The 15,211-nt window shown below is 41.6% G+C and overlaps 1 protein-coding gene across 4 annotated transcripts in view; it reads left to right on the forward strand.

The window, feature by feature from the left end:
- The window catches only part of AFF2 (ALF transcription elongation factor 2), a 328,346-nt gene that overhangs the window by 191,897 nt on the left and 121,238 nt on the right, over nt 1–15,211 (forward strand). For all 4 annotated transcript variants that reach the window (XM_066202655.1, XM_066202658.1, XM_066202656.1 and 1 more), the window contains exons 5-7: nt 7,943–8,029; nt 10,611–10,647; nt 10,923–10,974. In XM_066202655.1, coding sequence (XP_066058752.1) covers nt 7,943–8,029; nt 10,611–10,647; nt 10,923–10,974 — 176 coding nt within the window. The remainder of the gene's footprint in view (nt 1–7,942; nt 8,030–10,610; nt 10,648–10,922; nt 10,975–15,211) is intronic.

Below are 15,211 nucleotides of genomic sequence, written 5' to 3' on the forward strand. Positions count from 1 at the left end.
GCCAATGTTTTTTAAATTGCAGAGATGAAATTATATGTTGGTATTAGTAACTTTCAAAAGAATTAGTTTTTTATGACTTATTGTGCCTTTGTTTATGCTATACTGTAGTGTTGCCAGGACGTTATGTTGTATTTAACAGTTCAGTGCATAGTTCCTACCTCGTGGGGCCCTTGTGACAAAAAAGATGTGCCATCCCTGGGGATGGTTACCAACAAGTATTATTTGGAATAAATAAAATCAGTGGGGTAGGGCTGTGCAATCTCAGTGGGGATGAGAAGCTGCCAGGAACAGGAGGTATTGCCTTGGCCACACTGTCCACAGCAGGGCTCTGGTTCTGTGCATTGGGCAGCAAAGATTTAATTTAGTTTCCAGGAGTGACAGCTGAAGGATGCCTCGCTTCCTGGAACTGGGTTTGGTACACCTGACTGTAAGTACCTGAATATTTATGGGTGTATCATTGATTTATAAGGCTCTAAAACTGGTGTTAGCTGGTGTGAACCCAGTTCTGGGGGCTGTATTGAACAGAAAAGGTCTCAGCACAGCTGAGAATTTGTAAGTATGCAGGATCAGGGTTTTGCCCTGATGATTGCCATGGTGTTCTGAAGTGCCCTGTGAAAGTCACAGCACCAGGCACTGTCTGTAGCATCCCAGAGAAGCAGGGCCTCGAGTCTGACCCATTCTGACAGCTGATGTTCCTGACCCCTCAGCAGGTCTGTGCAGAGGAACAGTTACATGGAAATAGAAATATTTCGATATGGAAATAGAAATACCTCCTGTGGCCCAGCATCTCATATGTGCCTGGCAAAACTTTGATCATCCTCTCCTTGCACACAACCATTATGGCCTGTCCTAAACAAACCCCACACTGCTGCAGCTGACAAGGTTCCTGCTGCCTGTCCTGGCTGGGAAGCAGAGTTACCACTCCAGTCAGGGTCTTTAATTCCTGGTGTGTACATTCCTGTCTTTGGACCATTGGGAAGCTCATGACTGGTCACAAAGGCAGCACTGGCTCCTGCTCAACCGCTGGACTTTGACTGGAAGCTCAGACAAGGGTGGGAGACAACGCCATGGTGGTTTGGAGAGGCTGTCACACATGCTGGGTGTATCTACCTTTGAATTCATGAGTTCCAACGTCCCCATTTGCCACTGAACTGTTCTTTCTCTCACCACAAAACTTGTCAAGGAAGTTGCCCTGTGTGCTTGCTATAAGGTCCTGCTTCATTTTTTACATTTTTGCCAGTTCTATTCTGTGGACTCCCCATGTCCTACATGCACTTTACTGGTGCCCAAGCCTGGCAGGAGTAGGGATACAGCTGCTGCAGATCTCTGGTTCTGTGCAGCTCACCATAATGGTGTTTCTATAGTGGCTCCATAGGGGACTGTGCTGCCTGCTCCTAAAAATGCTGAGAACACGTGAGAAGGTGCTGAAGGGCACAAAACCTGCTCGGTGTTGAACTGAAGGGTTGATTTTCCCGGGCAGTGCAACACATTCGGGGCAGTTTTTGACCACAGAATCTTCCTGAAGTGGGCGCTGAAGACAATTGTCCTGATCCACCTTGGAGAAAAGTGTTCCGGCTGTTTCCCAGGGGAGCCTGGGGAGTGAACTCCTGTATGCCCAGCGTGGAGGTGACCCCTTTGACAGGGCACACACGCTTTTATTACACAGGCTGTGGTTTCCTTAGGATTGTGGCAGACTTGTGAAGCTGAATCCAGTGGTGGGTTCATCTGGCTTCATTACTCTCCCCCTGAAACAGCCTCTTGAGCTGAGATACCTTCTCACTTGCTTTTCTTCACATACACGAGATTGGTTAGAGCAGTAAGCGCATCAGTCATGATTTACTTATTTTTTTATTGTCTTCTAAATGCTCTAAGCAAAGAATATGAGTGTTATTAGTTATAAAAGCTACGGTATGAGGGAAATATATTGAAAAGTTTGAGGTATACAGGAGTCATAGAGTACTGAGAAACTCAGCAGAAAAAGAAAATATCCGTATTTCTTTGCAGATTTCCAAATGCTAACAAAGTAGGAAAGGAAAACATATGCTGTAAAATTTATAGTCAGCCACAACTGGCTTCTAAAGCAATTTCTATATTCATTTTCACGGAATATAATTTTTGTCTGTCCCTTTCTTAAAACAGAAAGAAATATTAATTTACCACGGGATGATATGGAATGCATCCCATTCCCCAGCTGGCAACGGGAACTTATTAGTCATCATTGATAAAACCCACAGGTGAGCACTGTGGTTTAGGCTGTGGTCAGAAAAATGGTTGCTTTTTGTAGAATCAACTCCAGTTTTTCAATAAGAAACTCAGGCATGTATGCACTGTATTTTCATTTGTCTTTCAAGCAGTTTTAGGGACAGCAACAAGATAAATTCTAGTATGACAAAGACATTATTGTAGATGCCACCACATTGTTCCTCAAAATATATGTGCTGGGCACTAGCCACTCTTCATAAATTTGCTAAAACAATTGCATGAGTAAAAGATTTTCAGCTTTAACATTCACAGCAGGAAAAATAGCTTTCTTTGGAGGCCATCCCCAAAGTCTTTTAATTTTTTGTTTCCTCTTACAGGGAAAAAGGTGTGGTATCCCTTTGATGATGAGATTTTTTCAAAAATGCTGAAACATCATCATCAAATGTATATTAACGAGTTTATCTATCACATCCATGTCCATACTGACAATGTATCAAAATCCCTTCCTAAGGGAGCCTTTGACCCAGTATAAAGCAGGGCAGATCACTGATCAGGATATTTCCAACTGCTCGTGCAAGTTTTCCACTCCTTCACAAGGAAAATGAATGAAAACAACGTGTAGGTTTATTGTCTTTGTGTTCCTTTAGGCTTTAGTGTCATTTGCTTGTCGTTTCCATGTATAAATATATATCTGTATATTCATTCTTTCCTTAGCCTTTCCCCCAAAGAGGAAACAGGCTGAGATGGTTTTTAATTCAGTATGCCTCACACACAGCAAGTGTGGCTGCCCCTCATGCACTACTGGTGTCCTAGCAGAGAGAGTTTGATCAGGTTTGTATAAATGCAGAAACCAGAAAGATGCTGTGAAACAAGACAGGCTTTTTACTAAGGTTGCACTGATAAATAGTTAATAAAACATTAATAAATCATTAATAGAGTCTTTAATAAATGGTAAATCACTTGGCTGTCTTTATTCCTATCTTTATTTCATCAAGGCAGTAGGTTGCTTAGCACCAGCTGGAGCATCAAGTTTGTAATAACCTTAGAACATCTATTCTTCACATATTAATTTTTTTTCTGAATGCAACTTTAACATGCTGGGTCTCCAAAAGTTGGAGGAAGTTTAAAGCAACAGATTTAGCTAAAATTTAAAATTTCTGAGAGGGCCATTTGACAGAGAGAAAATCACAGATAAGGTCTCTTTAGCAGCACCCTCAGATGGAATTTATGGGTGGTGATGTGTGGGGGGCTGGTCCTCCTCCTGCTCCACTGGCTGCCCTCTAATGATGTGGCAAAGTGTTGGTCCTGAGACTGCCTTTGTGGCCACAGAAGAAAAAAAAAAATGGGATTGTGGCTTTCTTTCCCTGCCTTTTTGTGGAGGTATCCACAAGAGAGCAGTAAGGGTAGGGCTTGGCCAAACCACTTGTGATCCATCAAAACTGCAGAACGAGAAAAAGGGCTGGGAAGGGTGTTAGAAATCTCACCACCTCCCACACCTCCCTGTCCCAGTGTGGGAATCAATTCTGCCTAAGCTGGGCCTGCCTGATGTGTGCTTATCTGTTCTTAGGCCTGTTCTTCCACAGATGGAGTCCGTGCAGCCCTCGGAGCAATCTGTTTCAGTGCTGCAGGATCCTCACCATAAAAGAGCTTTTTTCTTACGTCTAACTGGAATTTTTCTGGCTGCAGTTGAAGTTCGTATCCTCCATAAAACTGGAGAACAGATTATTCTCTCCTTCAGGAGCGGCTCTTTGTGTAATTAAAGGCTGTTCTCATGTCTCCCCTCAGTTCTCCCAAGGGAAGTAGCGTGAGCCCTGTATCTTGGGAAACTTCAAATTAGATCAGGCTAAGCACTAGGAAGGGAAGCTGCCTCAGTAGGAACGCAGAGTACACAATCCTGCTTTTTTTTTTTTTTCCATAATGACCTCTTAGAGCCTGGCTCAGTGCTTTTATCTGTGCTTAAAAACACGGCACACTTGCTTTTGAACAAGAAGGAAATGATGGAAAAATGAAATGCAGGGACAGGAAATAAATCTTGAAGGCAGCTATTAATTTTAGGGACTGGTTTTGTAAAGCTATTTACCATCTGCCCCATATCCCCTGTACTCAATTCCCTCTCTCTCTGACCTCTTCCTTAGAAACTTTCAAGTTTAAATCCTTCCCCAGTCCTCTCCTTCCATTTAAATCATGATTTGGCCTTGTACCTCTGCATCCCTTGGAAGGTTTGCTTGGGGTGTTTGTGTTTGGGGTGATTCATTAGATCGTGTCTGCATGTGTCCTTCTTAGTTACTTACCTGAGGGCTTTTATAGCCAAAAACACCAGACTTAGCTGAAGAGACGAGCATGCCTAGCTCTAATAAACAAAACACATGGAGTCAATTAAAACAATGTTTAAATAATTTTCAGAAAGGAGGATGCTTGATGTTGCTACATCAGAGGACCACAGTGACTTTAAGCCAAGAAACAGTGCAGGTTTACTTTCACATTTAATCTCCAGGTCTGTTAAAAAGTGCGTGCTTCTACAGCAGTCATCTACCCGCTCCAACAGTTAACATGATTTTGGAATTATTTTAAGTCCAAACCACGTGAAAATAAATCCTAACTCAATTTTGTGGGATTACTTTGTTTCCATTAAATTCCTCTTTAAAGTGTTTCATATGCTCGCTTTTATTATTTTTACTTCCAGGAATTTCTAAATACTTCCAAATTTGGATTGATTAAAGTGTTTTAACTTTTCCTGGGGAAAAAAAAAAACCCATTAATTTAATTCCCTGTCTATTTTCCCAGGTATTTACAAACTAAGGTGGTTATAGGCACGTCTTAATGGATGCATGCACAACACACGCAGCATCTGTGTGGCTCTTAACATATTAGAAGGTAGATATATCAGATTTCACAAGCTAAACAAAATAGAGCTTAGCAAGTACTTAAAGATGAGGGAGCTCCAGAACAAATTGGGGCACAAGAAAGAGTGGTGAAGTCATGTGGATTATTAAACAAATGACATATTCTTCTGGTGGTCCAGAGTAACCCATCTGTGCTTAAGGAACAGAGTCCCATCCCTTCGGGGTGTGGGGTTGCGATTATGGCCCTTCCCTGACAACAGAGCAGTGCCATTTTCGCATGTCCTTCTGTAGCTCAGCTCTGTGGGACTGGAACATGCAGCTGTGTGGTGGCCCAGACATTTTGAAGTGACGTTTTTTCAAATGAGTAAACTCAAAGCTTTCTTTACCACCATTCAAGGTTCTTTGGTCAACAGTCTCCGGCACCTGTCTGTAGGTAGATGTAGGTGTGTTTCTTTAGCTAACTATGTGCTTTCTCACTCCTTCCACACACAGTGTTGGTTTATGTGCTGAGCTTTAAATGTTTGTGCTGTTATGTATGTGTGATCCTGGCTGGAAAATTTCCTGTCCAATAATTTTCATTGCAGTGGGAATTGAAGTGCTCCAATGTAGCTAGGTTGTACCTTTGTAAGAGATTTTGGTGCTCACGAGGTCACTCTGTAAATACAGAGATTGGATAGTCCTAACCTCAGTGGAGGCAGGATTTCTTACCTTGTAGCTGAATTTCCTCAAATAATAACAGGCTGCTTTTCCCACAGTTTTATGTCCACGTGTCCCCTAATAGGGAGATGACTGGGTTTGCTTACACTTCAGCCTGCCAAGTAGGTAGGCAGTGGATACTACACGTGTTTTGACAGGCAATATTCTGAAATGTTTGCTGGCATCACCTCCCCATGAATCCCAGGCTCTCTGTACAGCGTTTTCTGTGTGGGCAGGAAGAGACTGAGGTCAAGCCTGTAACTGTAGTTCTAGAATATTCTTCATTTCTGCCTTCAGTCAGAATGCCGGGCCCTCTTTTAATTATGTGATATAGTCTGTTTCAGCAGTCTCTCTTTCATCATTTTGCTGTGAAGAGGTTTGCCACAAAGCAACCTCTGTGGCACAGGCTTTGGCCGAGGCATGCAGGATTTGGATCATATTACCCCACAGAAAAGTTCGTGGGATGCTGAAATCTTTTTCTGCCTTTCCCTGTGCAGAGTTTTAGACAGTCAATGCTATTTAAGAAGTGCTCTTCTTGTCGTGGCACTGAGCTACCACAGCCTCACACACCGGGAGGGATGAGCAGTTCAACAATTGCTCCTTTCCTCCTCATTGCCAGGACAACAGAGCCTGGGCTCCACAGAAGAAACCCAGAAGTTCTTCCAGGACTGCAGCCCAGCCCATCTGCCCAAGGAAGTTTGTCTGTCTGCCTTGTCCCACTGACTGAGGACCATGGTGCATAGTTTGCCCTTCTCTCTCCTAACCTAATATGACATAATTTGGGAGGGACAGCTGTCCTTCTGAAACTTGCTGTCTCTGTCTTCAGTGAACTGTAGTGAGTATCAGCTGTAGCCACCCAGGGCGTGTGTTTAGCCAAAATTCACCCACCACACTGCCCTTAGGACAACACCTATATTTTCTTAATCAATTGCATTATGCTATGTTTTTGTTTGTGGAGCATTTGAGCGGCTGTCATGTTACCTACAGAAACTGGCCTGTTTATAAGCTTTGTTGGGACTAGCTCTGGGTTTGACCAGCGTGTAATAGCAGCTGGGAAGTGTAGTTTACTGCAGTCAGGACATTGCACGTAAGATTTTGGAGGTTGGACGCTCTTCTGCTCTTTGCCTCCCTTGTGTCAAGAAAGCGTTCTTTCTGAGCTTTTTAGGCAAAGAAAAACAACCAAGACAAAGATAGAACAGAATGCCAGAGACAGCTATTACTGCCTCTCTGGATATTTATCAAATTAAAAACAAAGATAAGTGAGAAAGAAGCGGTGTCTCCCATAAAACACACTCATTAGAAGGGCATTTGCAAGCTCTGCCTAAACCATCACCTGTGCAGTTCCTTGGTTTTAGTGATTTTTTTCCCCCTGCTCCAAGCACAAGCCCCAGTGTGCTCCTGTTGGGTTTGCTGGGACAGCAGTTCCCTGCAGAGGAAGGAGCAGTTGTGCCCTGCTCTTCTGCTGGTGGCTGGTAGCCATGGGCACCCAGGTTGTTTCTTAGAAGATAATCGGGACATGAGTGTACAAATGATCAATAAACACACTGGTACAGAAAACGGGTGGGGTTTGCTTAGACGGCCTGGCAGGTTTCACTGGAGACTTGGATTTCCTGGTTAAGTACAGACTCACTGGTGAGACACCAGATTTCTCAGTCCCTCATTTTACAGTGGAACCAACAGCGCCCTGAGGCTGTGACATTGCTTACCACGGGAAGAGCCTGTGCCACAAGAAGATGCTGTGGTGCTGTCCCTGCTCTCTGCTACACCAGGCATTCATGCACGCCCATTCCAGAGCTTTCTATGTTTATTTTGCCACTCTGCAGTCTTGAATAGGGCTGCATCTTGCCACCATGCACTCCCCTGCAGGGTTGCACCCAGGGCAGTGCAGGAGGGCTCCATTCGTGTCTGGGCTTTGCTCTGTTCATGCAGCCTGACCACGGAGGTGCAGCCAGCTGCCCTCTGATGAACACATTGATGGTCACAATTTTCAAGAGTCAAACCTGTCCTCACTCTCATTCTGAGGAGGTCCTGCCTGTGGGATGGGTAAGGAGTTAGTCTGCAACCTAAGGGTGTGAGGTGGTGGGGTTGATTCCTTGAGCAATTGCAGCTCCAGCCTCAATGGAGCAGATGTGGCCATTTTTAGCTCTCTTTCTTCTTTATGTGCATGAATTTGTTTCCTAAACTTTTTCTTTCTTCCCTAGGAGATGACCCATTCCTGGCCTCCTCCTCTCACTGCTATTCACACTCCTGGCAAGGCTGAGCAGACCAAGTTTTCTATCCCAAGCAAGGTACAAGTGGGCTATTACCAGTGACCTGATTAGCATTCTGTTCTGTTGAGTGCTCTTTGCTGGAGAGTTTATTTTTGTAATTGGTCCCACTTTAAAAAATTTCTGATACTATTTTTAGTTGGAAATTCCCAATCAGACTGTTGCTACTAGTAGAGCTGCTTATTTCAAGCTGCAGAAGACCCAGTGGAAGCAAAGTGAGCTTTTTACTGTTGTTGTAGAAGTCTTTCCACGTCGACTGGAATATATTTTGTTTGATTTTCTTCCATTATTATTTATGCAATGAAAAGTTTTGAAATGGACTTTTTTTTTCCGCACTTACTGATTGAAACTGGTACTGCTTAACATTACAGTTCAAGCAATCGTATCCTGGTTTAGAAGCTGGAATGTGATTTTGCTCTGACTGATTTCCCCTGTCTGAAATATACCCACCATACTTAGTCGGAAAGAAACGAAATTAGCAATATCTGTGGCTTCCTAAACAAAACCGAAGCCAGTGCCCAGAATGTCTTATTCTAATGGGATGTGATTGTTACTGCCCTTGCACTGCCACTGTCACTGCAGTTTCCTGCTGCAGTGTGAAGCATCAGAAGTCATTGAGTCAGAAAATGGCCTGGGTTAGAAGCGACCTTAAAGATGATCTGGTTTCACCCTGTTCCCTGCCTTGGGCAGGGACACCTTGCAGTGGACCAGGTTGCTCAGAGCCACATCCAGCCTGGCTATGGACACTTCCAGGGATGGGGCATCCACAGCTTTTCTGGACAACCTGTTCCAGTGCCTCAGCACTCTCACAGTACAGAATTTTTTCCCAATATCTAATTTAAACCTATTATCTTGGTTTATCTAGATATTTCGTAACGTCTGTCTACTCTCAGTCTGAAGCCATTTCCCCTTGTCCTGTCACTGTATGTGCTTATAGAAAACCCCTCTCCATCTTTCTTGTAGGCTCATTATTACAAGAGCTTAATCCTCATTGCAAATTGGGTAAAAGTCAGTTGAACCCTTTAAGGTGAACTGTGTGAATACAGGTTTTTACCTACTAGAAGCTTTTGGGGTTTTTTGTTTTTTTGTTTTTTTAATTTATACCATCTCTTAATTTAGTGTTCTTTTTCTGATGAGCCCTATGGAAACTGGTTTGAGTCCTGCAGACTGACACTGTCTCCACTGGTAGCAGTATAAGCATAGGTTCAGTGAAGTTAAAATTTTGGGGTTGCTTTTCTGTTTTTATCAAGTTGGCTTTGAGCTTTTAAGATCCACATCAAAGTTAATTTCTGGGCATGTTAAATGTTGATCCTAAAACTTTTGACCGTATCACTTCAACACAAAATATAAATTAGATTTTTTTTTTTTGAGCTAGCATTGCAGGAAATGGGCAAGCACATAAATGTTTCCATGTTTGCTAGTCTTTAAAAAATAGAACAGAAGTGTCTCTTTAGAACATCACTTTAAATCAATTATGGCCGGCCAAATTACACATCTAGGACATAATATGGCTGGGTTGTGCAGCCATATAAACCAGAGACAGGCACTGTTAGAAGTTTCCAATTTAGCTATTAAAATAAAGGTATTCTCATGAGAAGCATACGTTTAAAAAGCGTGATAAAAGAGGTGGAACTTATCAAAACAATTTATCCCTTTGACATTCAAATTTAAAGTGCCATGTTAACTCTCAGGGCATTATTTACTTCACAAGGGACTGACTGACAGCACAATATAATATTAGGAACTAATAATGCCCTAAGAGGAAGTGCAGTGAGGGCTTTAATGACTTTAACATCCTACAGAACTAACACTTCCAGCAAAGCTGTGCCTGGCTGTAGGATGAGGTTGTAAATAACACCTTAATTTCAACTGATCAGACTCGGCTTGGAAGGAAAGCTGATGACAATCACTGTGGACTACAGAGCCTAGAGAAAAACCAAGCCAGAAAACACTGTGACGTTAAGGAAACAGCTTAGTTATTGTGAGCCAACAAGGATCCTGGCGTTAGCACACTCAGTGTTGCAAGCCAGATTCTTTGCTGGTTTTTAAGTTGTTGCGCTTCCATTGATTTCATTGGACTTGGACCAATTTCCACCAGGTGAAGATCTGCTCCCCGCGTCTTTACCAAATCCCGTGTGTCACAGCCCAAATAAAAACCGGTGACTACCAATAAAAGCTTACTGTGTTTCCAGGCAGGGAGATCAAACAGAAGAAAGGCAATGGCGCTGGATTTAATGCATAGCTGCATCCCTGCTGTGTTCTGAGCTGTACATCCCTGGCCAAGCCTGGGGAAAGGCTTGGGCTGCTGCGGGTGTAAATCTGTGCGGTGTCTCCTTGAAGGGGGGATGGAGATTTACAGCAGCTGAGGACACACTCCTGCCCCAGCTCTGAAGGGTCCCTCAGTGGTGCTCTGTCTCCACAGTTAATGCTTTTTTAAACTAATGTCACTGGTGCTGCCTTAACAATCCCATGATCCCTTCCCCGTGCCATCTCCTTCCCTGTTTGTGTAACGCCAGTGCCCTTAATCTAGCGAGCCAAGATATATCTTACCTTCTTCATCTTATTTAACTAATGCTGACATTTTGTGTGTTCTTCTTTGTAGGACTCCCAACATCTGACCTCAGGATACAATGTACAAAGTAGGTCTTTATCATCCCAGTCCTAACAGTCAGGGTTGGGTTTCTTTTTTTTCTTTTTTTCTTTTTTTTTTTTTTTGTCTGCTTAACGTCATTAAAACAAAGGTTAAAAAATTAATTTCTCTGGTGCTAAGGCAGATCAGTTCCATTTTTATTACATGTTATGCATTGTGGCATGTTGTGAAACCAAGTATAATTAGATGGGCTGACAGCTTTGGGTGCATTTTAATTCTACAGTAATCTTTTGACATTTGAAAATGTGTTTCCTTTGTTTGCAGAGTGGAGTGATCCAGCAGGGAAAGTTGCAACCAAGTCAGTGCCACAAAAGTCGTAAGTATTATTATTTCCAGCTTTAAATCTCATTTTGAATTTATCATAAAGAATGAGCTTATTTCTCCAAATAAGCTCAGCTCATAATCTTGTCCTGGTGTTCAGGTGTTCTCTGCAGTCCTTAAAAATTAGCCATAAACCAGTTTTATGTTTCCAGTGCTTATTACTGTTTCTTCTTTTTAAGCATTAGCTTACAGAGGTATGTGTGAAAGATGAGTTTATTAAGCAGAAATAATGCTGATTTTAGTTCTACAGCTTGCCAAAATTAAATCAATTTTATGCTTCTCTCATCAGATACTAAGCCTCTTACAATAGAAAATGCAACCCAATGAACAGATGATGCAGGAATTTTTACATTCATACAGTGAGAGGGAGTAAAACACATCATACAGAATGATTCTGCTAGCTGGTGTTGAAAAGCTGGTCTTGAGTTTCATACACTTTGAAGCAGCTGAAAATCACAGATGATACATAAATATGACAGTTGAAAATTGTGAAAGAGCTAATTCTCCATTGTGTTAAACCATTTTTCATTGGTGCTTCTCTGGGGTAAGGCTGCAGTAGTGTAGCAGTGAGTGGAGACTGAAGTGTCTTTTACTTCTATCCCAGGTTCTCTAATTTGCAAACTGAACCTAAACAGCAACTTTGAACGGTATATTATTGTTTTATACTTATGAAAGTGTGCGGGTCTGATTTCAGTTCAGAGCTGCTGCGTTTTTTAGTGTTAAGTGTTCTGAGGTACTGAATGCAGAACAGCACTAGCTTAATTGACAGTTGTGTAAATACAGTATGTTCATTTAAATTTTTTCTAGTGATTGCCCTTAATCTACCAAAGACACATTTTTAAAAATTTCTATAGGGGAAGAAAAATCAACGTGGAGGTACCTACACAAGTCTTAGAAATGAACTTAAGTATACTGATTCTCTAGTGCAAGTTTGTGCACACAGAAGAGCCTGTTGGAGTTCAGTGATGTGTCTGTGACTGTGTGAGAGATGCAGGACTGGAGCAGATGCGGGTGCTGAGTCTGTTGATGTGACACAGCAGGCTCTGAAGGTCCTGTTCTTTACTCATAAACTCAAGACATGGAAGTATTCATTCAAAGGCAGTTGGTTGAGTAAACCTTTACAAAATTGTGGCTGAGCGAATGATCGAACTTTCAAATTAAATAGTGGGGTTTTTTTCAGATTAAACGAGAATTGGATAGGAGTGCTAATGGTATTTAGATTAACTTGCAGGAATAGCATTTATTTATTAAACTTAGTAACAAATTAATTTTTGCCCTTTGCTGTTTGGTTTCCAGTAATGACTTGGGTTTTTTTGAAGACTCTAGCCAACTGTACCCACAGTTCTTGGTGACAGAATGGGTGCATTCATGTTTCAGAACATCAAACTGATCCAAATCTAACATCAAGCCCATTCCATAATAATAATAAAAAAAGGAAAAAAAATATTATTGCATCTTAAAATTATTTTTCTCTAAAAGCAAATGTCTTTGGATTCCACTGTGAGAAATATTTTAGTGAGTGTACCATAAAAGACAATATTTCAATAGTTTGTAACCAACAGTAATAGACTTGTCAATCATGGTTTATAGTTATAAGCTGAATTTCAAAAGAACAGTGCTTCAGAGCTCAGTGGTATATAGTGCATTTAATGGTACCAAAGCTCTCTATAGGAAGCCTGATATAAAACCCGAAGACACTGAGTACATTTTATGAACCAGTTGTTCTCTGTTCTGCTGCTTGATCTAAAGTTCCAGTACTATCAATCAGATTTCTGCTGCAATGAACTGCCTTCTTACGGTGGGTGATAGATTTTACACATGAGAGATCAGAGCTGCAATAAAGCTACTTTTATTTTTAGCTTCCAAATGAAGATCAGCTAGCCCATTACTATCACTTTTTCTCTTTTACTGCAGAAAAATTGTTAAGGCAGCTTCTAAGAATTTCCACAGGGCTTTGGGAGGTTAGAAGGCAGTCCACTGTGAGGTTTGGTATTACAAGGCCAATGTGTTTCCTTAGATCTGTGTGTGCAGTTACCACCACCTTCACGGGGAATTGCAGCACTTGAGCACATAATGAAATTAAAGCAGGAGTGGGACAGAAATGGTATCAAGGAGAGCTGGATGGTGCAGTCCAAACAAACCCTGATAGGCAGACAGCTCCTGCAGTCATTGTGTGGTTTAATGATGGAGTGTTTATCAGATTGCAGTCGTATAAAGGAGGATTTAGTCTTTCTAACATTGGTTGGGTTCGGGGATATTGGAGTGTGTGAGTGAAATGACAGTCCAGCTTATCCCCAGTAACATCTGTTGCTGTGCTCTCGGCCACACAGTGTGGTCTCACTGACTTCAAAACTCTATCCCCCACCAATTACATATTTTGTCAATAGGATCTGTCATCCATATTTCAGTTTGATCAAATCTGGCTGAACATGACTCTGTTCATCTGTCTGCTTCGTTGGAGTCCTTTTAACCTGGATATGTTTCTAGCTGTTACCCAACTTTTTCAAGTTTGTGTGCAATTTAAGTGAAACTTAAATTATCTTTTCCATTTACATTGGCCCTAGTGACAGTTCTGTAGATACCACTGCCTTTGTTTGATTTTTGTATGATTTTTGCAATATAACTTTCCAGGTGCACATTTCTGGGGGAAAAATGAGGATGACATACTGCAGGGTGGATTAATTTACCAATGGGCTGCTGTTGTAGGGGGATGCAAGATGCATGGCTTCTTGTCCAAGTAAAGCTCTCTGAAACACAAATTTCATCCTTTTTATAATGTTTCAGTATACTTCGTTACATCCGCGTGCTGAATAAACCCAATCCCCAGTGCAGAGGGTAAAATGGAAATAGAGTAGTTGGGATTGTGTTTAAATTCTGCATCTATGTTGTACATGAGAACATGTACTTATAACTTACCTCAGATCCTAAGTTACACTCAAAAATCTTGAAAACAAAACTTTGAACACTGATGTGCACGCGTGTGTGTGTGCTGTGGTGAATTTTTACAGCTGAAACCAGGCCATGTAAAACTGCAGCACTTGTTTTTCCTTTTCTGCAATTTGAAATTCACAGTAAATCTCCGCTGGGCACGGTGTGGTCAGTTTTCAGCCAGTCTGCTCTGATTAGTTTATTTTGCAGCATAGTAAGCAGGAATAGATAAGGTGCAACCAATTGCACTGCAAAGGATTTTCTGTCAGCTTCCATGAATTTGAGGGGACGGACTCAGCTCATGACTTGGGTTTCTGTTATATAATTGCCATTGCAAGGATGTCATCCTCAAACATCCAGTCCTTTTGTTCTGTTTTGGTTGTTAGCATTTGGCCTTTGTCCAGTTGGAAACTACCCAGAACCTTTTTAATCAAGCACATCCTGTGTTTCGAAATCATACTGCAGCGCAGTCTTGGGCAGTTTCCATAAAAGCCTAGCTAAAAAGAAGAATGTAATCATAATGGTATTCTTCCCCTGTCATAAAATTACTTCCTATACTTACTGTATTAATACAGTATTAAAAGGCCCTTCTCATGGGCTCAGTGAGCTACCGGAAACCATTAAAAAACTTCGAGCAGCAAATTTTTATGGATCGGACAAAATCAACTTGTTTTATCTTTTATGGAGTTTTTGTTATCCATCATACTTAATGATACACAACCTGTGTGAGGGCTAGAGAGCAGCTAAATAGAGCGAGCTTAAAGCTAAAGCAAGCGGCTGAAAATCTTTTTGTGATATTTCAGCCAGGATTTTCCTAAAGGGTGTTCAGCGCTGCTTTCAGTTAGGCCAGGATTTCGCTTCACAGCTCCAAAAAAAAATTCAAATAAATACCAGTACTTTTCTAATCCCAAATATTATCGTCATACTTGATGGAAGCGTGTTTGAAAATGGAAATGTGCTTCTCGACATCTAAATACTTTCCGTAAGTATCTAATGGCTTTTTGGAAGTTCTCCTCTGTGTCAGGGACAGCCACCTGGGAACACAGAAAACAAAATTTGGCAGCATGTGCAAGCTATGAATTAAAGGTAATTCACGGTTTGAAATGAATCAGCATGAGGTCCTTATGAAGAGTAATCAGACATCAAGAGGATTTTACACCAAGTATTGGATATTGCAGCAACAAGTAATGTTGTTATTCAGAACTATTCAGAACGTTCAAATCAAGCAGCACTGATGAATTCTTAACCTGGAAAGAAATCAGTTAAAAAAAAAACAACAACAGCAAAAAAAAGAATTCATTCAG

Source organism: Chamaea fasciata, unplaced genomic scaffold (assembly GCF_029207755.1).
Source record: "Chamaea fasciata isolate MVZ Bird 193981 ecotype frontalis unplaced genomic scaffold, bChaFas1.0.hap1 SCAF_22, whole genome shotgun sequence".
NCBI classification, from domain to species: domain Eukaryota; kingdom Metazoa; phylum Chordata; class Aves; order Passeriformes; family Sylviidae; genus Chamaea; species Chamaea fasciata.